General features: G+C 46.8%; 2 protein-coding genes across 9 annotated transcripts in view; one reads left to right on the top strand and one right to left on the bottom strand.

Annotated features, from left to right (window-relative positions):
* WDR53 (WD repeat domain 53) overlaps positions 1–13484 on the bottom strand; it is a 58993-nt gene that overhangs the window by 2924 nt on the left and 42585 nt on the right. The window contains exons 1-2 of one of the 8 annotated variants that reach the window (XM_062611230.1): positions 2603–2678; positions 592–1083 (exon numbers count right to left, since the gene is read on the bottom strand). In XM_062611230.1, the coding sequence (XP_062467214.1) occupies positions 592–1068 (477 nt within the window). In that variant the 5' untranslated portion in view covers positions 1069–1083; positions 2603–2678. Of the gene's footprint in view, positions 1–141; positions 528–549; positions 1084–2019; positions 2117–2260; positions 2392–2602; positions 2679–13484 lie in introns of those variants that run through there. The other 7 variants (XM_062611228.1, XM_062611231.1, XM_062611237.1 and 4 more) reach the window with 7 other exon arrangements.
* Positions 2818–8063, top strand: FBXO45 (F-box protein 45). The gene is made up of 3 exons (XM_062611238.1): positions 2818–3121; positions 3275–3631; positions 5545–8063. Exons 1-3 carry the CDS (start codon positions 2846–2848, stop codon positions 5728–5730), a joined length of 819 nt encoding a protein of 272 aa, XP_062467222.1. The 5' UTR covers positions 2818–2845; the 3' UTR covers positions 5731–8063.

Consider the following 13484-nt stretch of genomic DNA (forward strand, 5'->3'; position numbering starts at 1 on the left):
TGCAAAATGGTGTGCAAAGGACAAATTTCCTCTTAATGAGGATAGAGATGCATAAAAGGTAAAGAATATTTAATGCTTCCAAGAGGTTAATCAGAACAAAGGATAAGTTATAAAAATGACTTGTCCTGACATGATACATACCACTTGGACAGATATTTATCTACCTGTGTTCTTGCTAGCTTTCTGTATGCTTCAAGCATTTTGCCTTTTCCTAATGATCATCTGCCTTTCATCTGCAGCCATAACTGATTGCTAGGGACAGCTTCTGATTTTGGTCAGTCCAACAGGGAGCTAATGTGGCATGAGCATGCTTTGGACCATATTCTGATTTTCCTCACCCCCTGCTCACTTTTAGATTGTAAATATTAAAGAAGATAAAAAACAGAGAGAAGAACTCCTGAGTAGAAAATGGCACAAACAATCTCAACACTTAGTTTCTCCACGAAAACTATGTTAGCATGTTTACGGGACTTTCTGGTGACTGCAGGCTACATACTCTCACTCTGGGCGAAAGTCTGTTGGTGCCTCACTGCACATGTGAATAGTTACCATTTTGCTTCTCTAATAACCATCTACTTGTATGCAAATCACCTGCATGTCCAGTCCACAGGAAACAAGGCTTTGAGGCCTCTGAGGTCGAAAGGCAACAGAGGAACAGATGTTTGAGTGTCTCAAGGTCCGGGTGACTTTCTTGTTTTCCAAGTCCATAACTTTTATTGCCCCTGAGTCATCTGCTGCAGCCAAGAAACTGTCAGTCTCATTTACTGAGAGGCAGTTGATCTCCTCCTCATTCACATGGAAGCGTTCAACGGGCTCCTTGAGGGATCGGACATCCAGCAAACTGATAGTTTCTCCATGGGAAGTGTACAGCCTGGTGGGACAGCAGGGAGAGAACACCACGGAGGTCACGTCATCTACCTCTGGTAGCTGGAGCTGTCCTGCTGGAGTGCCTCCCCCATCCCAGAGCGTTAGCTCGCCTCTCTCTGCGCCTGAAGCCACCAGACCTTCCGAGTTTACGTTCAAGCACAATATAGAAGATGAATGCCCACCAATCCATTTGACTGCCATGTTTCAGGGACACCTCTGAAACAAGAAACATACAAAAAACCCTGAATTCAGATGGTGTTGGCCTCACTACAGGAGAAAGTTTATCAAAGCAACAAGATCATCCCATGGACTATAATGTAAACTACTTGAAACTCTAGTGTCCAATTAAAACAGGCATCTTTACGACCAGTACCCAAGTGTTGCTTAAACAGCACCAACATCAGCAATACCAGCTTGGAATGATGGTGGTGCTTGCACACGTACCTGTGCAGTACAGGGAGCAGATCTTCTCTGACGTGGCTGCCTACGTGAAAGCCGCTTCCTCAGCACACAGGGACATAGCACACTTAACAAAACAGGCAGCACAGGTCCTAATGGGAGGTACTGGAAAGGAGCATGGGGAAGACCGAAAACTGGTAAAGTCAGTCTGCAGAGGAGTCACATTGCTCCAGCCTGTGTGAGAGCACATGCAAACATCTGTCTTTCACCCAGCTGTGGAGGTGCTGGGTAGTCGGTACCTAACATCGGTTTGTAAAGCAGCCTCACAATACCTGAAGAAAGAAACCCCTACTGGTGTGAGTGGGATAAAGTAGCTGCCTTAATTACAGTTTAAAGCATACATTTGCGTGAATATATTTTAAATCGTGTACTCTGTGTTCCCAAAGTAAAGGTAATTTTCTTGTGACTGGTAAACACCAAAGCATAAACAGCTCAACAATGTCATCTTTTTAAAAAAGCATTACCGGTTTGAGGCAGGAAGTGACCAGGTTTGCAACACATTTAACTGGGTCTCAAAGCACAACCATCGAGTTTACCACTCACAGGGTCCTTTCCTCGGCAAAACCACCCACAGCACCCCATGTGACAGGGCTGTTCAGGGCACCGAATCAGCAAAAAAGTAACTGGGGGAAAAATCCCAAGGGACACAAAAGCAAAACAAGCTTTGGAGTGGGGGAAAAGGAGAGCTAATACCAAGACAGGTTTGCGGGACAGCTATGGCTGTCCCTGAAGCAGCTTTGGCGACCACAGCACTGCCTCGGTATCAACGGTTTCACTGCACTGCTAGGCAATAAAAGATTTATTTACTTATTTTTACCGTGCTTTTTGCCTGTGTTTTTTGTCAATCTCAACCGCAGCTAGAATTCACCCACTCCACCAGGAAAACTTCAGTCGCACCTATTAAGTAAACTACAGAAAGCGCCGGACACCCTACCAGCAACTCGGGTCGCACACTCGCACCGGCCGCTCTCTCGCACGCCGGGAACGGAGGTAACTTCTTTCGCCCCGCATCCCCTCACACCGGTAGGCCCGAACCACGGGACCCAGGAAGACAGCCGCGCCGCGCCGCGCCGGGACGCCAGCTCCTCGGGGGAGCGCACGCAGCTCTGGCGACTGTTCCAGGCCCGGAGGTCGCCGCGTCCCTGCCCTCCAAGGCCCGGCCCGGCCCCGCACCGGACCCCGGCAGCCGTGGGGCGGGCGGGTGTGAAGCCGAGCCCGCCCCGCCCCGCCGGGCCCCCCAGCACCCCGCGCGCCGCCTCGCCTCGCCTCGCCTCACCTCCCCTCCGCCGGCCGCTCGCGGCCCGCGCATGCGCGGAGGGCGGGGCAGGGCGGGGCGGGGTGCCCGCGGCGGTGATGGCGGCGCCGGGCGCGCGCGCCCCCTCGCTGTGAGGGCCTCGGGCGGGGAGCGCCCCCGGGCCGGGGCCCGCCGCCACCGCTGTCACCCGCCAGGGGAGGGGCAGCGCGGTCCCCGCGTCCCGGCTCGCCGCCCGCGGGGAGCTCGGGAACGGGCACGGTGGCGATGGCGGCGGGCCCCGGCGGCGGCGGCGGCAGCGGAGGGGCGGCGGCAGCGGCGGGAGGGCCGGGCTGGCGGTTGCCGGGGCGTGTGCTGGAGCTGGTGTTCTCGTACCTGGAGCTGCGCGAGCTGAGGAGTTGCGCGCTGGTCTGTAAGCTGTGGCACCGCGTCCTGCACGGCGACGAGAACAGCGAGGTGTGGCGCAGCTTGGCGGCCCGCTGCTTGGCGGAGGAGGCCCTGCGCACCGACATCCTCTGCAACGTGCCCACCTACAAGGGCAAGGTGAGGCCGGCCCCTCGGGGGCACCCCTCTCCGGCCCCACGGGGATGCCGCCCTGGCCGCCTGGCCCACCCGTCACTGGAAACCAAGCGGGGGCCCTGAAACACATGACGGGATTTTATCTCCCTTGCTGCCTTCCTTCTTGTTCTCTCCTAGGTCCGTGCCTTCCACCACGCCTTCAGCACCAACGACTGCTCACGGAATGTCTACATCAAGAAGAATGGTTTCACGCTGCACCGCAACCCCATCGCCCAGAGCACGGATGGGGCGCGGACCAAGATCGGCTTCAGTGAGGGCCGCCACGCCTGGGAGGTGTGGTGGGAAGGCCCACTGGGCACCGTGGCCGTCATTGGCATCGCCACGAAGCGGGCGGCCATGCAGTGCCAGGGTTACGTGGCCCTGCTGGGGAGCGATGACCAGAGTTGGGGCTGGAACCTGGTGGACAATAACTTGCTGCATAATGGAGAGGTGAATGGCAGTTTCCCCCAGTGCAATAACGCACCCAAATACCAGGTGAGCAGGGCTTGGCATGGGCTGGAAACTCTACCGTGTCTCACTGTGGCTTGCCAGGAACCTCCTCCCTCCCATGTCCTGGCTGTCTATTGAACTGGTGCCAAATACCCACTTAAGGGTTTCTTCACCTTTCCTATAGAAGGGCAAATGATTCTGCCTTGCAAGGCCTTTCCCCCTTCCTTTACTGCTTGCTCAGACTACACCTGTATATGGTGTTCAGTACACCTGACCGTCTGCTTCTGAACTTCTGTCTCAGGTACTGAGTGTGAGGCACATACTGTGAGTGTCTACTTAGTCACCATGTTGCTTTTTGAAATAAAAGCTGGTAAAGCTGTTGTAGTCTTCCGAAGTAATGACTTGCCCCACAACAAGGTGAACGTCTGTGGTATTTTATCCCTTTGTTGTATGGCAGTGTGAGCAGAGGGTAGTGCTTAGGTGAGAGTCTTCCTGCAAAAACCCGCAGCAGTGCTGACTTGAATGTTGCTTGTTTGCTCGCTGGCAGCATTCCCATAGGTGACATCGCTTGCCTAGGATGCTGGGATATGATGTTCAGATAATTTCAGGTTGTTAAATAGCAAGTGCCGTTCCACGTTTCTGTTCCTGTAGAAGTGTTATCTTTGTTCTGGCTGCTGACAACTACTTTTTGACTGCTGGATTTCCTCAATTACCAACTTGAGCTGCATGTATTATAATTTCTATCTCATAATGCTGTGGCTTTGTATGAGTATTGCCTAATGTTTCAATTTGGGTGAAGATCTGTGGAGTAACTTGTATCTGATGTTTCTAAATTTCATGTAAGAGTTCACTGTCAAGCAGTTAATTCTGTCTGAAGGCTATACCTGCTGTTTGGGGAATAATATCTAAAATTAGTGTAATGAAAGAGGTTTAGATCTCTTTCCACTTGCATGTTCCTAGCGTGCAAACTGGGTAGGCACTTTACAGACTTGCTCCTTCGTGTTTGCTTTCTGCTGTACTTGTCTAGGTCTTTCTGCAACAAAAGGGTGAGGAAAGGTTTTGAAGCCAAGAGTCCCCAGCTTCTGCGGGAACTCAAGGGTGAACATAGTTGCTGCTTTCTCTCAAAATTGGTGATCCTTTGGAGTTTTTGTTATGAAGACATGTGCAGGGATGTGCTCATAGAAAACATACTCAAAGGAGTTTGTTAGTGTTGGTTAGAAGAAAAATGTGTTGGCTGGAAGAAATCCCCAGCATTGGGGCTGGCTGGTGAGGAACAGAAGTTTGTGTGGTGTCCTGCTGTGCTTGCTGCTGGTGTCTGGGACTTCTGTTTATGCCTAAAATAGTGTGTACTAGATAAATGCAGGGACTGTTGTGCATGCCTAGATCTGAGTCTTTTGCTGTTTTCAGTGTTGGTTTCACTTGTGTGTATGTATATATGTTCTGCTGCCTTGGCAAGGTGACAAGCACCTGCATAGTAGTGTATTCTGGTATGTTTCATATATGTCACCTGTGTAAAACAAGTTCATTGTCTTTAAAATTGCTCTTCATGGAGCAATTGCTTGGCTATAGCAACAGTTAAATCCAGAGTTCAAGTAACTTGGAGGCCATTGCAAGGTTTCCAAACCTCTGCAGCATTCTAAAGCACATGACATGTAGTATACTCACTCTGGGTGCTCTCACACGGTTCATACTAGAAGGGTTACGTTTACTATCATGTAGGTTGGTGCCTACATACAGGCTGCCTGCTGGAAAAGGGCAGCAGAGGTACTTGGGATCCTAGGGCATTTGAGCAAAATGGAGAAATTCCTGTCCTAAAAATAATGCAATCATGAGAAACAGGAAAGCCTTGCTTTATAATTACCTGTTGTGTTGTACGTGGCCTATGCTTTACTTTTGTGCCTATACTTGAATATGCTGACTCTATGTTTTAATTCCTCCCCTTCTATCTCTTTTTCCAGATAGGTGAAAGGATCCGAGTTATCCTGGACATGGAAGACAAAACATTAGCATTTGAGAGGGGCTATGAGTTCTTGGGAGTAGCCTTCAGAGGACTGCCAAAAGTTTGTTTGTATCCAGCAGTGTCTGCTGTGTATGGTAACACAGAAGTGACTTTGGTCTACCTGGGAAAACCTCTGGATGGATGATGTGGATTGTTTTGTTGGGACATTGAGACGTGGATGACTGGGAGGAGAAATCTGCATGTTGGTTAGAGGGAAACATGTATTAAAGGAAAACCAAAAAAGTGTGGGTGTGTGTCCAAGAACCATCGAGGGGATCACATGGAGTTTTGAAATGGAGGACCAGCCATACTTCAGGAATTGTGTTCCATTTCCTCTCTCTACCAGGCCAGAAAAATCCTCAGGGTTGCAGTTGGTTTAGTGGGAAGCTCACACATGCATTTTTCAACAGATTTCATTGCTAAGATGGCAGTGCGTGACCTTACGTGTTTAAGACAGGATTTGATACAAAACTGTTTGAGGAAATTAACCTGAGATTTGTAAGTAGCGTGTTTTGTGAAAGACTCCCATTTTAAAACTGCTTGTTCCTTCCCTCCCCTCCCCTCCTTTGGGCCAGTGTGGGTACTAGAGGAGAGCAAGTCTGGTTGGGTTTTATTTACAGTTTTTAACATACTGAGAAGCATGGTCTGTCAGGACTGTCCTTCTCTAGTATAATGATACAAAATGTGTGCAGCTATTTTTAAGTGTATTTTAAGGGTTGTATATATAGAACACATTGAAAAGAACAGTTCAAAGAAAGGGTTTGTTTTATTCTAACTGGGATATAATTTCTTAAAGGGAAACCCCCCCACTATGTGGCATCAGAAAATATACCTCGGACAGGTATATAGCATTCATGGAAGTGTACTTCTTTTGTTGTATTGTAAAGCATTTTGAGATGCTCTTGTGGAGTACCGTGCTACACTGGGTCATTTTCCATGTCAGTTTCCACAGCTTTAGCAACAGTTTTGTTCTCTGTAGAAAACACAAAACGTTTTCTCCACTAGGTTCCTTTCGCCGAAATTTGTGGTCCCCTTTAGGAAAAGAAGCCACAACACAACGGTGAGCTTGTCATCCTTTCACATCAATAATAACTTCTAAAAGCATTCTTACACTTTGTAATCACTGTTGTGAAATGTTTCAAAACAATGAGTAAGGAGCAATCAGTTTCTGAATCCAGACCTTGTTTTCAGCTTAAATGGCTTTATAAGGCTTTTCACTTCAGCTGAACTTTTCTTAAATGAAATAAAATCCCTCAGTACCCAAGTATCCACCTGCCCGTTTTTAGTCAGGACGAGTAGACCCCTCACCAACCCTCTGATCGGGATTCTGGATCAGGTTCAGTGTCTGGACTTTTCACTTGCACTGGTTTTCTAAAAGCCAGGTACAAACCCCTCTGTGTGTTGGTATATACAGGTCGCAGTGGCTATGAAGCTGAGGGGTGCAGTGTGGAAGGACTTTCTGGTGCCACCACTCTCCTCTGAGTTTGAAAGGTCTGGCTGGCTCGTGACTTGGTGTTTCCCAGAGCTGTCTGAACTATCTCGGAGTTGGGCATGCTTTTCAGAGAGGGAGAAGGAATTGTTTATGCAACCTCTTCTTGCTTTATTTGTGCAAGAGAATGTGAATTGCTTTATAGCAGACACTGGCAATTCTCTGAGCATGGAAGAGAGAGGAATTCCTCTTAGGCTGTTGCTCGTTCCCCACCCCCCACCTTCCCCCTGCCATTACTCGAGTCATGTGAAGAGAGTGGTGGAAGCAGAGGAGTGAGGCTCCTGTTCTACTCCTGACGAGCTATCCTTGAAGTGCTTTTTACCTGGTAGATAACCAAGTTCTGCACTGGAATAGACTATGTATGTCATTCCCATTTGAAAGGGTTTAAAAGTATTTATTTGTTTCTTGTGTTGTTTATTGCTTAAAAGCGATATCTAGGTCTGTTCCTCTTGGCTGTGTTAAAGAAACAAAATATGCAGTGGGAAATAATGTTTCAAGTGGTGCTGAGAACAACCGAAAAAATGATGTGGCACAGGCATATGAGTACCTTTTGGGCAGATCCGTTACAAGCATTCATTGTACTGGACTGTAAAGTAGGTACCTGCATAACAGAATCCTGGGGCACAAAGTAGGCAAAAAAAAGGAAACAGAGGCCTGCCCATTTTCAGAAAATTAAGTTGTCCCTCAGATGAATGTATTGTCAGTGCAGTCCTGAAAGATGCGATCTCTGTGCTTGTTCATGAATCCAATTAGATGCAAGTAAACCCTGAGAACTTCCAAGGAGTTTTATTCACAAATTAAGATTGATTTCCATTCTTCAGACTGCATCTTGCCCTATAAATAACTTCCCTCTAAATTAGAAATGCTTAACGTTGAACATTCCTTAAGGGTGGGTTTGGGGGGACTCACTTATATAAGATCATAACTTATTCCTGGAGACCAATGCTGGCTGTACAAAACATCAAAATAAACCCTGCTGTAATTCAGAAGGTTATGTCGGTGTGGATTGCTGTAATGACATCCATGGTGTGGTGGTAGGAAAAATGGAGTAGCAGTTTGGTGCACCAGGAAGATGGAGTTGTTGGGACTGTGTGATGTGCTGCATGGCTGCTTGAAAAAGACAATCTGATGAGTGGTTAACAAGGACTGGAAAACTCAGAGGTCTAATTGCTGTGCTTGGGAAATGACATCTTCCAAAACAGGGATGTTCGCAGATGGACAGAATGGGAAAAGGCTTTCCTGACTGCTGGAGGTCTTGATTGAAATCAGGGTGTTGTGCTCACTGCTGCAAGGTGCTTCCTTCCCAGGTCAGCTTCTCGGCTTCTCTCTGTTTCTCTAGCTTTCTGTAGGGAAGTTCAATATTTTTGTGGTGCTTTTAGGGAGAAGTAGGGGATTTTAGGAAGAAGTAGGAGACTGTGTTGTGGTTGTGAGCTCAGAGACACTTGTTCAAACTCTCTGCATCAAGGATTTATTCTAACACCTCTGTGAGCTTCTTCAGCAGCAAAGAGGTTTGATGCTGTCCTGCCAAAAATGCAGAATCACTTTTTCTAGCCCGAGGTGCTTCAAAGCCAGCTAAAAGCTGTTTGAAGTGTTTTCCCTACCCTGATTAGTGATTTAACTGCTTTGGTCAGGAGTTCATGGCTCCCATAACAGAAATCAGTCAGATTCACAGATGCTGGCTTCAGAATCTGCAGGACATCCAGAATCTTTTGGTAAGTGAGCATTTTGTCTATCTTTTTAATAAAGCTCAGAATTTCTGTAGTTTAAGTGTGCTGTGAAATCCGTTGGGAGCTTAACAGTTGGTCATCTGATCTGATCATGTTTCTATGTGTTGGGAAGAGAAGAGCTCAGTATGGGACAGAGTTTGTTCTTGGTTTGGTGGTGGCTTGTTTTCGCCTGAAGTCAGAAGTTGCATGACTTCTTTGTCCATAAGAGGACAGAGGAGTTGATGGAATAAACTTAATGCATAAAGTTCAGATTAGATACAAGGAAGAAGTTCTTTAAGGGTGGTGAGACACTGGAATGGGTTGCCCAAGGAAATCGTGAATGCTCCATCCATGGTGGTGTTCAAGGCCAGGCTGAATGGAGCCTCGGGTGACGTGGTTTAGTGTGAGGTGTCCCTGCCCATTGCAGGGGGGTTGGAACTAGATGATCTTAAGGTCCTTTCCAACCCTAACTATTCTGTGGTTCTATGATTCTAAGATAACATGGAAAACTGACCCTGGTAAGGATATTTTCTTGAAAGTGGGTTCTTTTCTCCACTTACAGTGCAATGGAGAGTGCACATTTCTGGGAGTCCTGCATGTGCCTTCTACTAGCAAGCACCATTTGGTTTTGTTACTTTTGGCTGTGTTTCAGTTTACAAAACTAGCCAGGAGCAGATGGCCTTGATCTTGTGGGCTGAAATTCTGCTGCCTCTGATGTGGCTGTACTCTGCCTGCCTCTGAATCCAATAGCAAACTGGAACATACTAGCTTTTCTCTCTGGTTACCAATGATCCACATTTTTGAATTTCCTTAACACATGGAGGTGTTTTCCAGATGGCTCTCTCTATTTTATTATCTTCCATTTTCACTGGGATGATCAATTAAAATAATGCTTGACCCGATAATAGTTTGATCAGTATTTGAGAGGTAACCAGCCCTCAGCGATTCCTGAAGCCGTGTATTTCAATGCTGGTATTTCAGTTCTAGCTAAATCTTTACATGATATAAATAGCTCTGGGTGCTGGCAGGAACACAGCTATAAGTGCTGTATGTGCTGCCATTCTCCAGAGCAGTGCTTGGTTCTTGCACAATAAAGACAACTTGGTGACATCTGTAGCCAGAAACTGGCATTACTGAAATCTGCTCTAGGATCCTTTCCACATACACGTGAATGGTTAGGTGTGCAACACATTGCTCTGATAGTAGCCGACCTCATGCTAAGGAATAATTCAGTTGACAATCAGTTAAGTGGTAAATGTATACAGAAGCCTTTTCCTGCAGTGGTGCTGAGCCTTCTAGTTTATACTTCAAGCAGCTTCTTTCACGCTGCTGTGTGATGCTGTACATGTGTGATGCGTTGTGGGTCTTGTGAATGAATTCTCACACCTCTCCACGAGAGGGCAAAGTTAACAGCGCTGTGGGAACCCAGGCTTTGAATTTCCGAAGTGCGGAGCGAAGTAAATGTTTAATGTGGAACCTTCCCCGTCGTTTCCTGTCCTCTTCCATAAACCAAACTAAACAATCCTGAACAAAACAGAGGATTGCTGAGAGGTGGATAATGGGCATAGAATTTTTAAAATATCCTGCTTCATTTGAACCTTGATCCTGAATTTAGGCTGAGCAAAACTTTGCATTTCAGGTGGCAATGACAGCAAACAGCTGTGACTCAGAGATCATCTTAAAAGGTAGAAAGGGTTTTGAGAGGCTCAAGCAAATTCTCACTTGCTGTTCCAAGGTCTGCTTCTTCCCAGACTTGCTTTTCTTCCTCTCAGGCATTTATGACCAGGAAACAGTGATATTATCAAAAACTATTAGAAACATTTAAAAAAAAATAAATCCATTGCAGTTGTGGAAAAAAAAACCAAATCACTGGAAAAAGATTTTAAAATAAATCTCACTGTATATTACAAGTGATGTTTATTCTTCTGCAATTTCACAAGCTCAAGAGCCAAGGGTGTCTTTTCTTCCATGTCTGTGCTTGCACATGTGCCGTGAGTTTGCTGGAGTTGTTTCATGTTTGCTTGAGTTATTCTGTTGTCTTAATCCTAAAACCTGCTGGCGATGTTTGAATGGGGGTGAGTTTGACAGTGTAACTTCGCCTGTTCTTGTCTTTGTGTAGTGCCTGACCCTTTTGTGAGCTCCCAGTTTCTGCAGCTTAAACCTCGGTAGTTATATCCAGAGACAGCAGGAGTGTTGCTGTGTGTAAATGAGTGGCCATCCTGGGACATGCAACCTTTATATATCTACAGTGTTTTACTGCTCAGGATGGGCACTATCACCCCGAATTGTTTCACTGTGTATTTTGCAAAGTCGTTTTTAATTATTTTAAATTTTATTGTCCTTTCTTGAACTTCTGACTTCAGGCTGTGAATGTGCTCTCACTTGTACAGTGCATATTTAGAGGCATGCTCCGAAGCCAGGGACAGATGTCAGAACAGCTGGCTGGCAACAGCGTGTAGGCTACAGCTACAAAATGCAAGCATTCAAGCTTGGTAATGTATCTGCAGCAAGACATGCTGGCATCCTTTGTTCCTGATGCCTTTGTTTAAAGCAGTCCATCAGCTTCGGTTTGCAGCAGGTAAGTTGAAGATTGAGGCAAGACAAAACCTGATCAAAAACAGGAAGCACAGACCTTCTTTCAGCTCATGTAGGTGAGCATGTGCTGTGAGTATGACTTTCCTTAGACTCTCTGTAGCTCAGTAATGTGTTCAATCCCAAAGTAAGTGGGATATGGTCTGTTCTCCATCAAAAAAAAACAACCCCCTCCATGGTACTTGTTTACAGGTAACAAATTACTTGTTGCAGCTTCAACTGAAGAAAAATTTCAGTGATTAGAGACTAAAAGCCCACAAGTGAGTTATTAAACCACGGTATAAAGTTTTGTTTCCTTAACATCCTGTGCTCAGGAGAAGTAAGCCATATCCAGTCACTTTTAAATAGTAATTTAAAAGAGTATGCTCCACCAGCTTAAATATGTGACTTGATAACTATGAAGTGCTGGACAAACCTGCCAGTATGGAAATGGATGTTCACCAAATTGCTTTCTGTGCAATATTCCGAATACTGCCATGGTTAAAGCTTTCCAGGCTCTGTCTGCCACTAACAAATCATTTTTGTTTTTTTTTTGTTGGCTTTTCTAATTTTGGTTGTGGAGGTGGGTTTTTTTTTTGTGCTCAGATGACTGAGAACTTTTTGCTCGGGCTGTATTCTATCTGACATAGGGCACCTCAGCCCTTCTGCAGGATGTTGGCAATATTTTCTGTTTTCTCACAGGAGACCAAGGAATACACCCTAAGTGTACGAGGATGCTCCAATCCTGAACCCTGCAGACTGGCTTTTCTATGTCGCTTGTCCCATGCTATCATGTGGGATCATGCTAGAAAGGAAGGATGCTGAGCTGCATGGCTGAAGACATGGGAAAGGAAGACTTTGGAGTGTGAATGCTTTGGCTTGCTCCCAGCCCTGATTGTAGTCCACCTTGAGAAGAGTTGTATGTGAGAGAGTGCCATGTAGCAGGGATGCTTGCCCTCCTGGCCAGAGGGGAAAGCTGGGTGGGATACACTTAGCTCTGTAAGGAGCTGAGATAGTTTCACTTCCCTTCACATTAATGACAGAATTACTCACTTCTCTTAAGTAGAACAGCAGCAGGAAGGGAGTACATGTGACTACAGATGGGAGTAGTTTTTCTTGCCATGGTTTGCATTACTGAATGATGTCACAGCAGTGACTTGTCCATGCCTTCTCCTTTTGGTGGCTTGCAGCCCCCAGCTCTGACAGTTTTCACAGAGTCATAGGCTGATTTGGGTTGGAAAGGACCTTAAAGCTCCTCCAGTTCCAACCCCCTGCCATGGGCAGGGACAGCTTCCACTAGACCAGGTTGCTCCAAGCCCTGTCCAACCTGGCCTTGAACGCTGCCAGGGATAGGGCAGCCACAGCTTCTCTGGGCAACCTGTGCCAGTGCCTCACCACCCTCACAGGGAAGAATTTCTTCCTCATATCTAATTGGAATCTTCTGTCTGTCAGTTTAAAGCCATTCCCCCTTCTCCTGTTACTACAGGCTCCTCTCCAGATTTCTTGTTGGTCCCTTTAGGTACTGGAAGCTGCTCTAAGGTCTCCCTGGAGCCTTCTCTTCTCCAGGCTGAACAAGCCCAGCTCTCTCAGCCTGTCTCCATAGCAGAGGTGCTCCAGCCCTCAGAGCATCTTTGTGGCCCTTGCTATGCTAAAAACTGGTGAAAATGCTGGTGTATACGGTTTATTTTATTGTACAGTACAAAACCAAGGTAAATTTATCTGGGAACCCTGCGGTGGAAAACTTGGGCAACGCTTTTGGGTCTGGCCTCCACCAAAAGCCAAACTTCAGCTGTAAGCAACCTGATTGTGGAGCTTTCCAGCCCTGGAGATCTAGGAGGAAAGTTGTTTTCTCTGGCTTCAGGCATTTCTGCAGATGCATTGCAAGCAGTTCTCTACAGCGTCTGGATTTCCAGTAGTGTCTTGTAAGGGAATGGATGCACTTGGCTTCCAGTTGCTAAAGAAATACCAGTCGCTGCTACTGCAGTATCTGATGTGTTCTGCAGTGTAACCTGCTCTCAAGACCTGACCATCTGAATGCTCTGCCGCTCTCGGAGGAGGAGGTTTGCTCTGCCGTGGGGGTGGATCCCTTGCGCAGACCTCAAACCCCCAGCCTGAGAAAGGCGGATGGGTGAA

Source organism: Pezoporus occidentalis, unplaced genomic scaffold (assembly GCF_034315485.1).
Source record: "Pezoporus occidentalis ecotype Australia unplaced genomic scaffold, CSIRO_AGI_Poc_V1 ctg151, whole genome shotgun sequence".
Lineage (NCBI taxonomy): Eukaryota > Metazoa > Chordata > Aves > Psittaciformes > Psittacidae > Pezoporus > Pezoporus occidentalis.